This window comes from Palaemon carinicauda, chromosome 44, assembly GCF_036898095.1.
Source record: "Palaemon carinicauda isolate YSFRI2023 chromosome 44, ASM3689809v2, whole genome shotgun sequence".
Taxonomy (NCBI): Eukaryota; Metazoa; Arthropoda; class Malacostraca; order Decapoda; family Palaemonidae; genus Palaemon; species Palaemon carinicauda.
Genome location: NC_090768.1, coordinates 23,482,260 through 23,498,263, shown reverse-complemented (window position 1 = coordinate 23,498,263; position 16,004 = coordinate 23,482,260). Strand labels below are relative to the sequence as shown.

General features: G+C 44.1%; 1 protein-coding gene across 1 annotated transcript in view; it reads right to left on the bottom strand.

Annotated features, from left to right (window-relative positions):
* Window positions 1-599: 599 nt before the first annotated feature.
* The window catches only part of LOC137634353 (roundabout homolog 2-like), a 233,994-nt gene continuing 218,589 nt past the window's right edge, over window positions 600-16,004 (bottom strand). Inside the window, 1 exon segment of the mRNA XM_068366750.1 lies at window positions 600-1,654. Within this exon segment, the coding sequence (XP_068222851.1) occupies window positions 1,031-1,654 (624 nt within the window). The 3' untranslated portion in view covers window positions 600-1,030.

Sequence of the window (16,004 nt, the reverse complement as noted above, 5' to 3'; positions counted from 1 at the left end):
ATAATTTCAGTTTGAAAACAGTTTTCTTAGGTCATGCATTTTGTAACAATTTAGTTGCTTTGTATTAAAACAAAATTGTGTTGAGTAGCAATGTGTATACAGCATAAGCTTATACAGCATAAGCTTCATCTACACTAAACAATATTTTTTTTTTTAAAAAAAGTTGTTAATTGGGGTAAACTAAGATAATAAAAAAATAATTTCCAATATTTTTTTTAATTAAATTTCAATGAATTAATCACATTTGATCAGATTGCAAAAGTAAATTCTTTTAGTGTTGCTTTACAATGTTATTTAGATTTTTGGAAACAAAGCACTGGCTACTGCAGTTGACATCAAACAATAAAAAGGCAGTTATGGATACAGTATGCCTAAATATACCTTTAGTTGTACTGAAACAGATTTAGCAGCTGCTTTAATTCTCCCGGGGAATAATATTGTAGAGTTGACTTTGCAGGAATGACTGAAGTCCCTTAACCCTACTAATTCACCAACAGTTTATAGCTTGGACTTTATATTTTATTTTTAATTCATTATACCCCAAGAATGGTGGCTGTATACCCACTTCCATTTTAAATTAGGTCCAACATTAAACAATATTGACTAGAGAATTATTTAATCGCACAAACCTACATTCAGTAATTGTATAATAATAAATATATATTCTGTGGTAATCATCATAATGCATACACATTCATTCAATTTAAACATCTGGTTATACTGTACTAAATTTAAGTAGTACTAGAGAATATTATACACCTTTTAGAGAAGGATTTGGAAGGGAAGATTGGGATCTATACATTAAACACACATGTACATAGTATAACCACAAAATGTTTCATCCTTTGGTTTTGTAAAACTTGACAGACATCACAGGTTTCATTGTAACATTTAGGCCCTATCATCTACCTTTCTGATATCAATACAGCATGTGGGCTTAATATACTGCAAATGTTTTTTTTTTTTTTTTAGCTATCTACTTAATATACCACTTACAATTAATGATAATGGAAAACTGGCCATCCTCAGGTTACCGAGAATGCTTTGTTTGCAATAAGGATCCTGAAACTGCATGAACATCATGCATATTCTCTTGATCTCTGGCATCCTTGACCTTCTGAGGAGTATTTTGCAGAGCAATATTATGAGAATTGTGTTTAAGGTCAAGATGTGTGTTTTGGGATGAAATCAGAGGATTCGTACTATCTGCAACATAGGTCTTGTCAGGCGTGCTTCCATAGAAGGCAGAAGTGGATTCATAAAGGGCACTCTGATCAGTGTATATGACACCATCACTGTAAGGGCACATCTTATCAGAGTCTTCATTTATACGATCTTGACTGATTAGGGTACTCCCATACATGTCGGGAAACTTTCCAGTACCATTTTCCCAGGCCTGTCTTGGAACTCCTTGAGCACCAATTATTTTTGATCCACTCAAACCTTGAAGCCCTTGCAGTCCAACTCCAGGAGAAGTCACCGGTTCATCTTTGGAGTTCTTCAAAGGAATTGGAGTATCAGGAATGGTCAGCTCTTTTGATGAAGTTGTGCTTTCTTTCAAATCAAAGTCGCCAGTATTTAGCCCTCTTTTTTGTAATGTAGGACTTGCCTTATGTTTACCCATGTGGCGTGGCAGGGAGTGTGTTGCTGACATCTGCGAAGATAATAATTACCAATTTAATATTAAGATATTTTAAAATTTAATAGCTTATAGAACATAAAATAATGGTGAAGGGTAGTGTGTTGTGAAAGACTTTACAAAACTGTTTGAATATGGCTTTATAAACCGTATATACATCATAGAAGAAAGGTGAAGGGTAGTGTTATTTAAAATATTACATATGTGTCTAAATAGTGTTATAAAAGACATGTAACTGGTTGAATATGCTGTAGGATTAATTTTTAGTCAAAATTTTAAATGGTTTATGTGAAAGTAGGGCCACTATAACAAATTAAGTAATCTAACCTTTGATTATCAGATATGGTCTCTAAATTTATCCACTGATGTTTCTTACAATGACCATAATAAAAATGTTTATTAGTGATGGAATGATACTAAATTTTAAAACTATTCCGATACCTCACTAAAATTCCAATTCCAGTAAGAGTCCTGCTTCTGATACTCTACATGCAATGAATTTGTGATTATTTTCAGTCCCTGATGCTAGTTTAATAAACTTGCACTTTTTATCAATCATACATTTAATCTCCACGTGAATTTCTATATTCTTCAAAGAAATATACTGTATTTTGACATTTCATGTTCTATTAAAAATCTTTGTTCCTGCTTTCGCTACATTCTTTTTTAGGAGTTAGCACCAATTTTTCTTGTTTTATGGGGAAGGAAGCGGTAAATGTTGTATGGATATTTTTTACAAGCTAATCTTAGTGTATCACGTTAAAATTCCAAAGGTTTAGTGTCTGAAAATTATAAAAACAAAAAATTACGAAAGACAGCAGCCAGATTTTCAACTCTACACAAGACTGAAGTCTGTTAGTCAAGTATCAAACTCATCCTGTTCTTCACACAAGAATTCTTCTGTATATGTTCTCACCTTCTTTGGAAATAATGAATGCTATGTCGGTTCCAGGTTGCTTAGTACCTCCTCCACCAACCCCTCCTTCCCCCCCTCCCACAACATTTGCTATATTTTTTTTTTTTCTTTCCAGCAGTTAAAGAACCTCCTAATTACTGTACTTAAATAGGAAGGCTGAAGAAATGCTTAATTTTGGAGTAAATGGAGAGCGTGCTCTTGTAAACAAATACGACCAGTCCCCAGCTCCCCAATGCCAGCTTGCCGATTGCCAATCTCCTGCTCACCAGCTCGTGCTCACCGAACGCCAGCTTGCCGATCGCCAATAATCACCAGCTCACCGGTCGCCTGCTTGCCTTTCGCCGATCATCAGCTCCCCAACCGCCAGCTTGCCGATTGCCAGCCCGCCAAGCATCTATCACTAGCTCGCTGATTGCCACGATCGACAGCTCGCCAACCATCATCACTAGCTTGCTGATTACCAGCTCGCTCATCACCGATTGCCACAATCGACAGCTAGCACATTCCCAATCATCAGCTCGCTCATCATCAGTCACCAGCTCGCCAATTGCCAGCTTGCCAGTCGCCAGCTTCCAATAGATCGCCAGCCGATAGCCAGATTGCCGATCGGCAGCCCTCCAATTGATAGCCTGCTTGCTGATCGCCAGCTCTCATATAGTTGATCTCCTGCTCGCCGCCCCAAGCCGGTTAAAAATATTAGACTTGATACATCATGCAGGTATTAGATTGTCTACAGGAGCTTTTAAAACCACGCCTATCCCAAGTCTCCTTGTTGATGCTGGAGAGTTACCTCTAGACCTTTATCGAATGTCTTCCATTATTCGGTATGTCTTCCATTATTCGGTATGTCTTCCATTATTCGGTATTGGTTTAGATTGCAGACTCCCTAACTCTCTAGCCTTTCAGACTGCAAGCCTTGTAAGACACGCATCATACTTTGAGTTGCACCCAAAATCTCCTCAACCTTATGGCTTTCGGGTGAAACGATTATTAAACAGTCTGGATATAATTAGAAGTAAGGTACTTCCATTCAAGGTATCAACGCCTCCATGGAAGTTACCAGAGATATCTTTTTGTAAATATTTTATTGGAGATAAGAAGAATATGTCAGACCTAGAAGCCAGGTCTTTTTTTAATGAACATGTTAAAGAACATAGAGGATCAACTTTTATCTATACTGATGGCTCCAAATCTGATGCTGGCGTTGGATTTGGAGTACATAGTAATGGTTTTAATTGTAGAGGTGCACTTCCTCTGACCGCTTCCATATTTACTGCCGAACTGTATGGCATATTAACCGCTATTGAGAAAATAGCGTTGGAGAAGGAGGGTAATTTTACAATTTTTAGTGATGCAAGGAGTGTCCTTCAAGCTATAGAAGTTTTTAATTCTAATAACCCTCTAGTTTTAAAGATTTTAGAATGGCTTTTTATTATTGGACAGAGGTATAACAGTTCAATTTTGTTGGGTTCCAGCACATGTAGGTGTGTGTGGGAATGAGAAGGCAGATTCACTGACTAAGAAGGCTGCATCCGAGTTGCTGCCAAGAAGGTATCCCATTCCCTGTAATGATTTCTTACCTGACATCAAGAAATTGGTTTGCAATAAATGGCAACAGCAATGGGATAGCCTAGATGGGAATAAAATGCGAGAGGTAACAAATGTCATATCTCCTTGGAGGTATAATATGCCCCGAAAATGGGAGAAGTCTCTTTGTCGTCTCCGTATTGGTCACACTCGGTTGACACACGAGTTTCTGCTGAAGGGCCAACACCAACCGTATTGTGACGACTGTTTAGTACCTCCTGCTCGCCGATCGCCAGCTTGCCCATCACCGATCACCAGCTCACTGATCGCCAATTGACGATCCCCAGCTCGCTGATCGCCTATTGCTAGTTTGCTGATCGCCAGCTTGTTGATCAACAATTGCCAATCACCAGCTTACTGATCACCAGTTTGTCAATCGCCAGCTCACTGATCGGTAATAAATGATCCCCAGCTTGCTAATTGCTAGTTTGCTGATTGGCAACTCGCCGATCTGCCGATCCCCGATCGGCAACTTGCCAATCGCCAGAGCTCGCTGATTGCCGATCTCCAGTGCTCGCCAATTACTGATCGTCAGCTCTCCAATTGTCTATCACTAGCTTGCCAGCTTGATGATCGCCATAGCTCGCTAATTTACAATCGCCATCTCACTGATTTACGATCCCCAGCTCACTGATCGCCGATTGCCAGTCTCCAGATCGCCAATCTCCAGCTCGCTGATCTCTTGCCTATCACCAACTCGTCGATCGCCTGCTCACTGATTGCCAATACCCAGCTCGGTGATCGCCGATCACCAGCGCTCTGATCGTCTATAACCAGCTCGCTGATTGCCAAGATTGACAGCTCGCCAAATGCCAGCTCACTGATCGCCCGCTTGCCAATTGCCAGCTCCCCAATCGCCACAGTTCGCTGATTGAAGATTGCCGATCACCAGCTGGATGATCGAAACAATCGCCAGCTCGCTGACCGACACGATCGCCAGCTTGCTAACTGATACGATCGCCAGCTCGCCGACTGACACAATCGCCAGCTCGCTGATCACCAGCTTGCAGATTGCCAGCTTGCCGATCGTCAGCTTGCTGATTGCCAGCTCGCCAATCGTCAGCTCACCTATTGCCAGTTCTCTGACCGCCAATCACCAGCTCGCTGATTTCCAGCTCGCTAACCGCCTATCGCTAGTTTTCTGATCGCCAGGTCGCTGATCACCGATCACCAACTTGCTAGCCTGCTGATCGCCAGCTTGCCAATTGCCAGTAAGCTGATCGCCAGTTAGCCAATCGCCGATTGCCAGCTTGCCAGTCCCCAGCTCTCTGATTGCCGATCGCCAGCTCGCTGATCACTGATTGCCAGCTTGTCGACTGCCACGATTGCCAGCTCGCTGATCGCCACATCGTCAGGATGTGGCATGATTATAGTTTTCCAAGTGTTTGGGAACTAGCCTTTATTTTAGCCTTTTTAAAACCTGTTAAGGACAAGTTTTTGGCAGCAAACCACCGACTAATTGCATTGACATGTTGCTTATGTAAGATCATGGAGAAGATGGTCATTGCAAGACTGATGTAGTACCTGGAGAAGTGTATTTTATCACCTATCCAGTGTGGATTTAGGAAAAGGCATTCAACGACAGATGTGTTGGTATGACTCAAGTCCTCTATTTGTGAAGCCTTTGCTTCCAAACAGCACCATGTAACAGCTTTTTTGACCTTGAAAAAGCATATGATACTGCATGGAGATATGGTATTCTTAAAATCATTCATAATTTGGTATTACGAGGAGATCTACCATCGTTCATTGTCATTCATTTCACATATATTTTTTTAAATAAGAGTGGGGGAAACTCTATCGGAGAGAAAATGTCAGGAAGGAGGAGTTCCACAGGGTAGTGTGCTAAGTGTAACTATTTAACGCTATCCTCCATCATTCCTCAAGATATTCTCTCAACACTATTTGTAGATGATATCATTTGCTGCATCTAGAATGTCGAGGATTGAGAGAAAACTACAACTCTCAATTGAGAAGTATTCAGTGGGCTGCTGATATGAATGGATTTAAGTTTTCAGCAAGCAAAACTACTGTTGTCCATTTCTGTCGTATTCGGGGAGTACATCCAGACCCCGATATAAACATCAAAGGTCAACGGATCCCATGAGTAAGTGAAGCTAGATTTTTAGAATTGATAATTGATTGAGTTCCTCACTTGAAAGCTTTAAAAGTAAAGTGTCTTGAAGCTCTGAATCTTTTAAAATTTTGTCCCATACATCGTGGGGAGCAGACCGCAAAACTATTTTAAAACTGCACATACCGTACTGTATTTACTTTACTACTGAAATGTTAGCATTCCGGATGTACGTTCACATAATTAAGGTCTTAATGTTTTCAATAATTAGTTTTGGATGTGAAATATACTCCTCAGCCACCACAAGTCGACTAAAGATTTTAAATTCTCTACATCATACTGGTACCACACTGCCCACAGGAGCCTTTAGAACTTCACCTATCCCAAGCCTCCTTGTTGACGCTGGAGAGTTACCTTTAGACCTTTACCGAAAATCTTCTATTGTTTGGTATTGGTTTAGGTTGCAAAGACTCCCTAATTCTTTAGCACTTCAGACTGCAAGCCTTGTAAGGCACTCGACATACTTTGAGATGCACCCTAAATCTCCTCAGCCTTATGGTTTTCAGGGGAAACAATTATTGAACAATCTTGATATAACTAGAAGTAAGGTGCTTCCATTTAAGATATCATCAACCCGTCCATGGAAATTACCCGAGTTATCTTTTTGTAAATATTTTATTGGTGTTAAAAGAATATGCCGAAATTAGAAGCTAAGTCTCTTTTTATGAAACATGTTGCAGAACATAGGGAATCAACTTTTATATACACTGATGGCTCCAAATCTGATGCTGGCGTTGGATTTGGAGTACATAGTAATGGTTTTAATTGTAGAGGTGCACTTCCTCTAACAGCTTCCATATTTACTGCCAAATTGTATGGCATACTAACCGCTATTGAGAAAATAGCATTGGAGGAGAAGGGTAATTTTACTAATTTTAGTGATGCAAGGAGTGTTCTTCAAGCTTTAGAAGTTTTCAATTTTAATAACCCTTTAGTTTTAAAGATTTTAGAATGGCTATTTATTACTGGACCGAGAGGTTATCAGTTCGATATTGTTGGGTTCCTGCACACGTAGGTGTGTCTGGGAATGAGAAGACAGATTTACTGGCAAAGAATGCCGCATCTGAGCTGCTACCAAGAAGGTATTCATTCCCTGTAATGATTTCGTACCTACCATCAAGAAATTGTATTATAATAACTGGCAACAGCACTGGGATAGTCTAGATGGCAATAAAATGAGAAATAACAAATGTCTTATCTCTTTGGCGATATATCATAATGCCCCAAAAATGGGAGACGTCTCTTTGTCTTCTCTGCATTGGTCACACTCGGTTGACACACGAGTATCTGCTAAATAGCCATCACCAACCATATTGCAACAATTGTTTGGTACCCTTGACATTTGTTGATCGAAGGCCCCACTTATAGTACCGAAAGAAATAGACATTTGTTTGAGGCTCGAGGTGAGGATGGCAGGTTCATCCTTGCCAAAGTTCTCGGACATGTGTCGTACCATACTAGTGGTATTTTTAAATTTTTTCCGGAAGCAGGTCTTTTGAAAGCTATTTCACTGTTATCAGGAGGTTCTTAATTATATTGTTTTAAACTGATTTACCATTTATTTTATTTCTTTATTTATAACAAATTTGTTTAGGCGTCAATGACCCTAGATGTCAGGATGCCAGATAACTGATAATCAATCAATTGGCCTGAAAACCATGAAGACTACTGGTGAGTCCACTTCTGCGGACAATGAGGCAGCGGCACGTTTCCCATCTGAGCTTCAAAAGCTCATTGTGGACCAGGAGTACTTGCCAAAACAAGGGTGGAGCATGGATGAAACTGGGGACATTTTGTATTTGAAATTCTCATGTTCTGTAGTTCCTGTTAGCCGACGCAGTTAATTTTGTTAAAATTTTCCTTTGCATAGAGACACGTGTCTGCAATAGATATTGTAGAAAACTATAGTTTTGCCAATTTAAAATAATTTTTGGTACCCTAAGTACTTATAGATACTGTACTGTATTTGAATTAATATTTAAATGGTTGCATTTTGAGAGTATGTAAATGTTTAAATCATCTCTCTTTTTTTTTTAACGTAAAGACATCTCTCTCCCATGGATGCATTAATATGGTATGGATCTAGTTTTACCAATTTGAATTATTTTTTGCTAACTTTAACAACTGCACATACCGTACTGTATTTGCTTTACTACAGAAATGTTAGCATTCCAGATGTACGTTCACATAATTAATGTTTAAAACTCTTTGTTTAATTTCCTTAACATAGAGACACGAGTCTGCCGTACAGTATTACTGTATTGTGCAAATCTAAAATTTTGCCAAATTAAATTACAGGTATTTTAATTTAAAACATTTATTTTTTCACAGGTTTGGTATGTTTTAGAAGATACCTCAGAAAACCTTCCTTGCCAAGGAGGAACGCCGTGCTTCGGGTTTAACAGCAGCAAAAGATAGGTAGGCTAATGGTGTCAATTTTTTCCCATTTCTTTAATTCAAGTGTGTATAAAAATTAACAATTTCTTTTTAATTCAATTACATAGTTAATTGTTCCTACACTAAATGCAGACCCGAATTCTTTACTATAGGAAATATTCTAGCGCGAGCTGGAAAATATGGCAGAAAACCTTAACAAGGTCATTAACGACCGGGACGGTAGTTATCCCCCTGATTGGGGGTGGGGGGCTGCCAGCCGGTAGCTACTGAGTATCTCCAATCGTATTCTAGCTGTCACAGTGGTAACACCTCTGCTCGCGGTTGTGTTTGACTGGCAGACTAGCCTCTCTTTAATTGTGTTTATTCATTGACTTTTTCTTTTTCTCTTTAAATTAGATGTGATGTCCTCTAATTTGAGGAAGTGTCCCGGGATTCCCCTGAAATCTTGTGGCACATTTGTTACCGCCGGAGGTGGATCCTCATTCCCTATGCCCTTCATGCAGAGGTCATAGGTGTGCTGAAGACTCCCCCTGCCAAGTATGTAAGGAATGGTCACCTATGCAGTGGGATAAGTTCATGAAGAGGAAGAAGAAATCCAAGAAGGACTCATTACCTACAGGTTCGCCGTCGAAAGGGAAGGAGTGTCGGGCCTCTTCTTCGGTCTCTCGATCTCTAACTTCAGATTCTTCCTTGCCTCCTTCCTAGGGGGGAAGTCAAGGAAGGGCGGCACCATTGATTTAACACCCATTCCCCCGGGGCAGGAGTATCAAGTTACCTCCCCCGGTGGGATAGTTTCTTCCGTCATCAGAAATAATTCTATTACCGCTTCTCTACCAGATAACGTGCGAACGTTATGGCCTGCCCTTGGACTTCCTGGTTCTCCTTCGGTGGAGGTGTGGCACCAGTTCCTCGCAGGCACAGTTTTACCTCGGGTCCCTTCTGTTTTGGAACCCTCGGGAGTTCCGGACCTCGCCGATATCCCATCAGCTCAATCGGCGGCCGCTGAAGTGTCAGCGGAGGTAATAACGTCAGCTCCTGCAGAGCCTACTTCGCCCCTCGCTTGCGTTACTACGAAACGTCGCAAGCGTGTTCATCACGATACCACCTCCTTCTCCTCCTCCTCCTCCTCGTCGCCTTCGTCCTTAAAGGATAGGAGAGAGAGAGAGGAGGAAAAGGAGAGCGAGCTCTCCTTTGCCAAGACGTTCTCGTCGGAGAGAGGTGACATAGGAAGAGACGTCATCGCTCTTGTTCTTCCTCGCCTTCTATCTCGTCATGATATGTCTCGCCGAGAAGTGATAAGCGTTCTCGCCACAAACATAAGAGGAATGCTTCCTCGCGCTATCGCTCTGCCTCACGATCGTCTTCCTCTCGCGGGGAATTATCTAAGCGCTATAAGAAGAAGAGCTCTACAAGACGTTCGCGCTCTTCTTCACGAGAGTGTTCTCTCAAGCGCAATAAGCGCTCCAGTCGGGGCAAGGTTAAATCTGATCGTGCCCAGAGTGCAACCAAGCAAAGAGAAAACACTGAGCGCGATTCCTCTCGTTCACATTTATTCATGAGGAGCTCAGCTCGTGCTGCGCAAGCGAGAGAGAACACTTCTCGCCGTCGCTTAGTATCATCAGAGAGAGAGCACTCCTGTGCGTCAAACTTCCGAGCGCGCAAGTCTCCGGACATATCCGCGCGAGGTTATTCGCTGCGCGCTCGCGTTTTAGACAGATCAGCACCCATTCCCGTACTTTCTAATGAATTACGAAATATGGGCTTCGCAAGAACTTCGGAAGAAGACCCAGGGGTTCAGCCCTTCTCCTCTTCGGCTGAGATCAGAGGGGAAAGGCAAGGCCGCCGATCAACACACTCTTACCGAGACAGTACCGTTAGTTCGGTCGCCTTCGCCTAAACCTTCAACTTCCAGGCAGGATCCTGTGCGCGCGGTGCCATCATCCAGCGCTCAGCCTTCCTCTGGCTTGTCGGCAATGGAGTATGCTACCTCGCCATTACCTTCAGACATTCGGGCTTCAACCGCCCTCCCTCATGAGGAATAAGCGCGACCTGAGGATTCCTCGGAGGAACAACCATCAAAAGATCTAGAGTCCGCCTATCTGAGAGCTCTAAGAACGATGTGTAACATCTCAGGTCTCGGAGATTTACACCTGTCGCCTCGTCATACTGACGCTCCAGCATTAGACAGACTATGTCGTCCTCCACCAAACCCTAAGACCAGAATCGAAGTAAGACCAGAATCGAACTTCCCTGGTCTATTCACACTGCAGGCCGTCTGAGGAAGGTCTCGCAGGCGGTCTCGGGGGAAACTAATTCCTTGAAGTTCAAGGATCCCACAAAATACTGCAGTTTCCTTTCTTGAGGCAAAGGCGCTTTTACAAGGTCAGACGCTAATCCTTCTCCTCCGACACTAGACCCCCTCACAGCAAGGCTGACACCTGGCTGCTCTGCAGACACACACTCTTCCCTTCCAGTCTCCTTTACCGCAGCGAAAGCCTAGATAATGGAATCAGCGTCAATGTCTCTTCTAGAGGCTCTTTCCTGGTTTGACACATGGTCTGGCACAGTGGGCTACCTTGCTAGTCATGAGGACCTCTCAAACCAGAATTCCAGGCAGTCCCTGCAGGAAGTCTTGGCTGCTGAGGCCAGGACAATGGACTTCCTAACGGCTACAGCCGCAACGATGTGGGGCAACTGGATTCTCAAAAGAAGGGAATCAGTAGTCTCCAGACTGCATAGGAGCATTGGTAAATCTGAGAAATCGGATTTGAGGAACTCTGATCTTCTTCAACCTCTCCTCTTCTCTAGACAAGCAGTCTCCTCTACCCTAGAGACTTGGAGGAAGGAGACGCAGGACATTGCAATGCAAAAGGCTGCTTCCTTTCGTCCAATCCAACAGCAGCCAACTCCACAACCCAAGGCAACAGTCGCAACTCCGCTGCCAGCCAAGAACCTCAGTAGCTCCTCTTTTACACCCAAACCTATGGGCAGAGGGAAGTCGGCTCCTCCCAAGGCTAAAGGCAGAGGGAGGAACCCTAGACAAAAATAGGGTCTCCCCCCCCCCCCGCAGTGCGTAGGGGGTTGCCTGCAGGGGAGTTGGAGGAGGTGGAAAGCTATGGGGGCCATGCAATGGACTATAAAGGTGCTTCGTTGGGGATATCTCATTCCCTTCATAGACTCTCCTCCTCCTCCTAATTCCTCCCCCAATCTTGTCCTCCCAGGTCCCTCGGGATCCCGGGAAACAGCAAGCCCTAGCTCGGGAGATACAGAGCATGCTTTCTAAAAGACGCCATTCAAGAGGTCTCCGACTCTTCCCCGGGGTTTTTCAGTCGCTTCTTTCTGGTAGAGAAAGCCTCGAGGGGTTGGAGACCAGTGATAGACCTTTCGACTCTGAACCTGTTCATGAAGCAGACTCCATTCAAAATGGAGACAGCAGCCTCCGTGACCCAAGCAGTACATCCAGGAGACTTCATAGCATCTGTAGATTTAAGAGATGCTCATTTCCAAGTGCCAATACATCGCACTTCTCGGAAATTCCTACGCTTCCTGGCTCAGGGTCGGATCTTCGAGTTCAAAGTCCTGTGCTAAGGCCTTTCGACCGCCCCACAGGTCTTTACGAAGATCTTCAAACTCGTATCCTCGTGGGCGCACAAACATGGGATTCGTCTGCTAAGATATCTGGACGATTGGCTTCTCCTGGCCTCGTCCAAGGAGCTAGCTCTGGATCATCTGAGAAGACTTCTGAATCTTTGCAAGGATCTGGGGATCCTTGTAAATGCAGAGAAGTCTTGCTTAACTCCGACCCAAGTCTTAACCTATCTGGGTATGTCCATCAACACCCAGGCAGGGAGAGAGTTTTCGTCGGAAGACAGGCTTCGGAGACTGGATCAGTCCATTGCCCATCTCTTATCTCCACTACCACCTTCAGCCAAGTCGTGGCAGTGTCTTCTGGACCATCTTGCCTCTCTGGAAAAATAGTACCAGGAGGGAGATCGAGAATGAGAAGACTCCAATGGCATCTGAAGACCCATTGGTCTCAGAAGTCAGACTCCCCATTCAGGGCAGTGGAGGTTCCAATTCTGGTGCGACAAGACCTTCATTGGTGGTCGTCCAGAGAGAACACCCAAAAGGGCATTCCCCTCCAAAACCCGAGTCCGAAGTTTGAAACGAGACGCGTCGCTACAGGGATGGGGTTCCCACCTAGGCCCCAAATTAGCATCAGGAGTTTGATCGCCGATAGAGAGGTCTCTCCATATAAACCACCTAGAATTATTAGCTGCCTGGAAAGGCCTAAATTTCTTTGTGGAAGATCTACATGGACGAGAGGTGGTTCTGATGAGCGACAACTCCACAGCCGTCTCGTACATCAACAGGCAAGGGGGTACTCTGGCAAGAGACCTCTGTCTGTTGGCTGTCCAGATTTGCCAGTGGGCGGAAAGCCACAACATTTCCCTTTCAGCCAGATTTATTCCGGGCCGGAAAAACATCGTGGCAGATCAGCTGAGCAGGCATCACCAAGTGCTGGGTGGAGAATGGCAGATCAGCCAAGCAGCCATCACCAAGTGCTGAGTGGAGAATGGTCTTTGGATCCTCGAATAGCAAAGACAGTAATAGCTTTGTGGGGTTCACCCACAATAGATCTGTTCGCCACCTCTCTGAATGCGAAACTTCCCCGCTACGGGTCCCCAGTTCCAGACCATCAGGCAGCAATCCAGGACACCCTCCAACACTCCTGGGACAACCTGGACGCCTATGCCTTCCCTCCCCTTTGCCTGCTCAGAAAGGTGATCAACAAACTCAGGATCTCATGGGACTGCAAACCAACTCTAATACCTCCGGCTTGGCCAAGCAGAGAGTGGTATACAGATCTCCTTTCCCTGCTGGTTCAAGTGCCGAGGTTTCTACCTCCAGAACCCCATCTGTTGACGCAGCCACACAGTGGTATCCCCCACGGGAAAATTCCCTTCCTGAAACTTCATGCCTAGAGGCTGTCCAGTCTCTCCTCAGAAGCAGAGGCTTTTCAGGAAAAGTGGCCGAACACATGTCCAGGCACCTGCGCAAATCTTCCACAAACCTCTACCAAGCAAAATGGAGTGTGTTTGCAGCTTGGTGTAGAGGGCGAGACGTGTCTCCACTCGATCCCTCTCTCCCTTTAGTCGCAGACTTCCTAGTTTACCTCAGGGAGGAGAAACTCCTGTCAATGTCTGCAATTAAGGGCTATCGTTCAGCCTTAAGCCTCATCTGCAGACAGAGGAGTTGACCTTTCCACCTCAGAAGAGATCTTGTTGATTCGAAGTTTTGAGAGATCTTGCTCCCCAGTGGAGATTAGACCACCACCCTGGGACGTGTCCCTGGTCTTACGCTCCTTAAAGGGCCCTCCGTACGAGCCCTTAAATAGGGCCGCTGATTTCTTCCTTACCCTTAAGACCGTCTTCCTAGTAGCACTGGCCTCGGCAAAAAGGGTTGAACTTCGCGGTCTATCCTACGAAGTCACCCATGCTAGAGGATGGGGGGAAGTCTCTCTCAGCTTCGTGCCAGGCTTTGTGGCCAAAACCCAGAATCCTTCGTGTGCCGATGAGAGGTTTAAGGAATTTCAATTTTCTAGCCTCAATAGGGCAACTCAGGATATTGACAAATTGCTACTGTGCCCGGTCAGGGCGTTAAGGAAATACCTGAAATGCACCAGACCTTTCAGACCACATCTCAGTCATCTCTTCCTCAGTACCAACAAGGTTAAGAAGAGAATCTCTCGCAACACCATCTCTTTCTGGCTCAAGAAAGTTATTGCGAGAGCCATTCACGGAGACTCTGAGGCAGCTCAACCCAAAGCCCATCAAGTTAGGGCTCGCTGGCATTTTAAGAAGAATTTCTCAGTCTCCCAAGTCTTAAGCGCTGGAGTCTGGAAGCGCCAATCTACATTCACCTCTCACTATTTATCAGATGTGACACATAGGTCTCTAAACACCTTTTCTATAGGACCTATTGTGGCAGGTCGGCAGGTCAGCAGGTGCTGTAGCTACCTTTACGCCCTTTCAGGGGACAGTAGCCATTGATCGAGGATTCTTAGTTACACTAGGTTTAGAAGAACATCCATCTATCTTCTGCTCTTTCTTCTTCCTCCCATCTGGGTATCCTAGTCTGTGACCAGTTTCGGCTGGATTCATCAATGGAAATAAGGTATGAAACTCATCTGACTCCTATCACAGGGTATATGTTATGCACGTTGTCACGAGGGTTCCTCTTTCAAGGTCAGGGGGAACCCTTAGTATGAAAGGGTCCTGGTATTGCTCCCGACCCTCTTCATACTGATACTTGGTTTCTACGTATTTACAAACCTTCAGTCATGCTGGATTTGGGGATCTACAGAGAAGTTAATGGGAGATTGTTCATTATAGAGTCTAGTCTGAGGACTATTTTCTCTAGGTGTAAAGAATACTTCGTCCACCCTGACCTCAAGACTAAGTCTCCTATAGTAAAGAATGAGGGTTTGTATTTAGTGCAGGAACAAATGATAAACTTATAACAGAGTTTGTATTTTTCCCAACATACAAACCCGAATTCTTTACTCAAATCTTCCCTCCGTCGCCACCCCCTAAGATAGTCCTAGCTGGAATCCGATTGAAGGTACTCAGTAGCTACCGGCCGGCAGTCCCCCACCCCCATCAGGGGGATAACTACCGGCCCAGTCGTTAACGACCTTGTTAAGGTTTTTTGCAGTATTTTCCAGCTCGCGCTAGAATATCTCCTGTAGTAAAGAATTCGGGTTTGTATGTTAGGAAAAATACAAACTGTTAAAGTTTGTCATTTTTTTACTGCACCATGGTATGGTACAGTATTCTAATAAATGTTCCTCTTTCTGTCTTCCCCAGGTGTACGTTGATTATGTGAGGTAACATCGTCGCCCATCTTATTAAATCTGGCTTTGTTTATGTCAGCAAGGCCCAGTGCACTTCAACGTCTCTTGCCAGAGGTGAAGGACTATCTCAAGAGGAAAGGCATGGAATTTAAGGTCCTCCTCGCCCTCAAAAATGCTCCTGGATATCCATCCTCTGTCGGGGTGATTGTCCCTAACTTTCAAGTGGTTTTCTTTCCTCCTAACACCACTTCCCTCATCCAGCCTATGGACCATGGGGTAATAAAGAACACTATTCCAGGATGCCACCAACAATGACCTTGATCTCAACGTGATGAATTACTGGAAGAAGTTCGCGATAGGAGACTGTCTGTCTCTTGTTGAGGAATCCTTCCACGACGTCAAACCAGACAGTAAATGCATGCAGGAAACGTGTGGCCAGGGTGCATTAAGGACTTTGGCGGCTTCAGTCCTGACA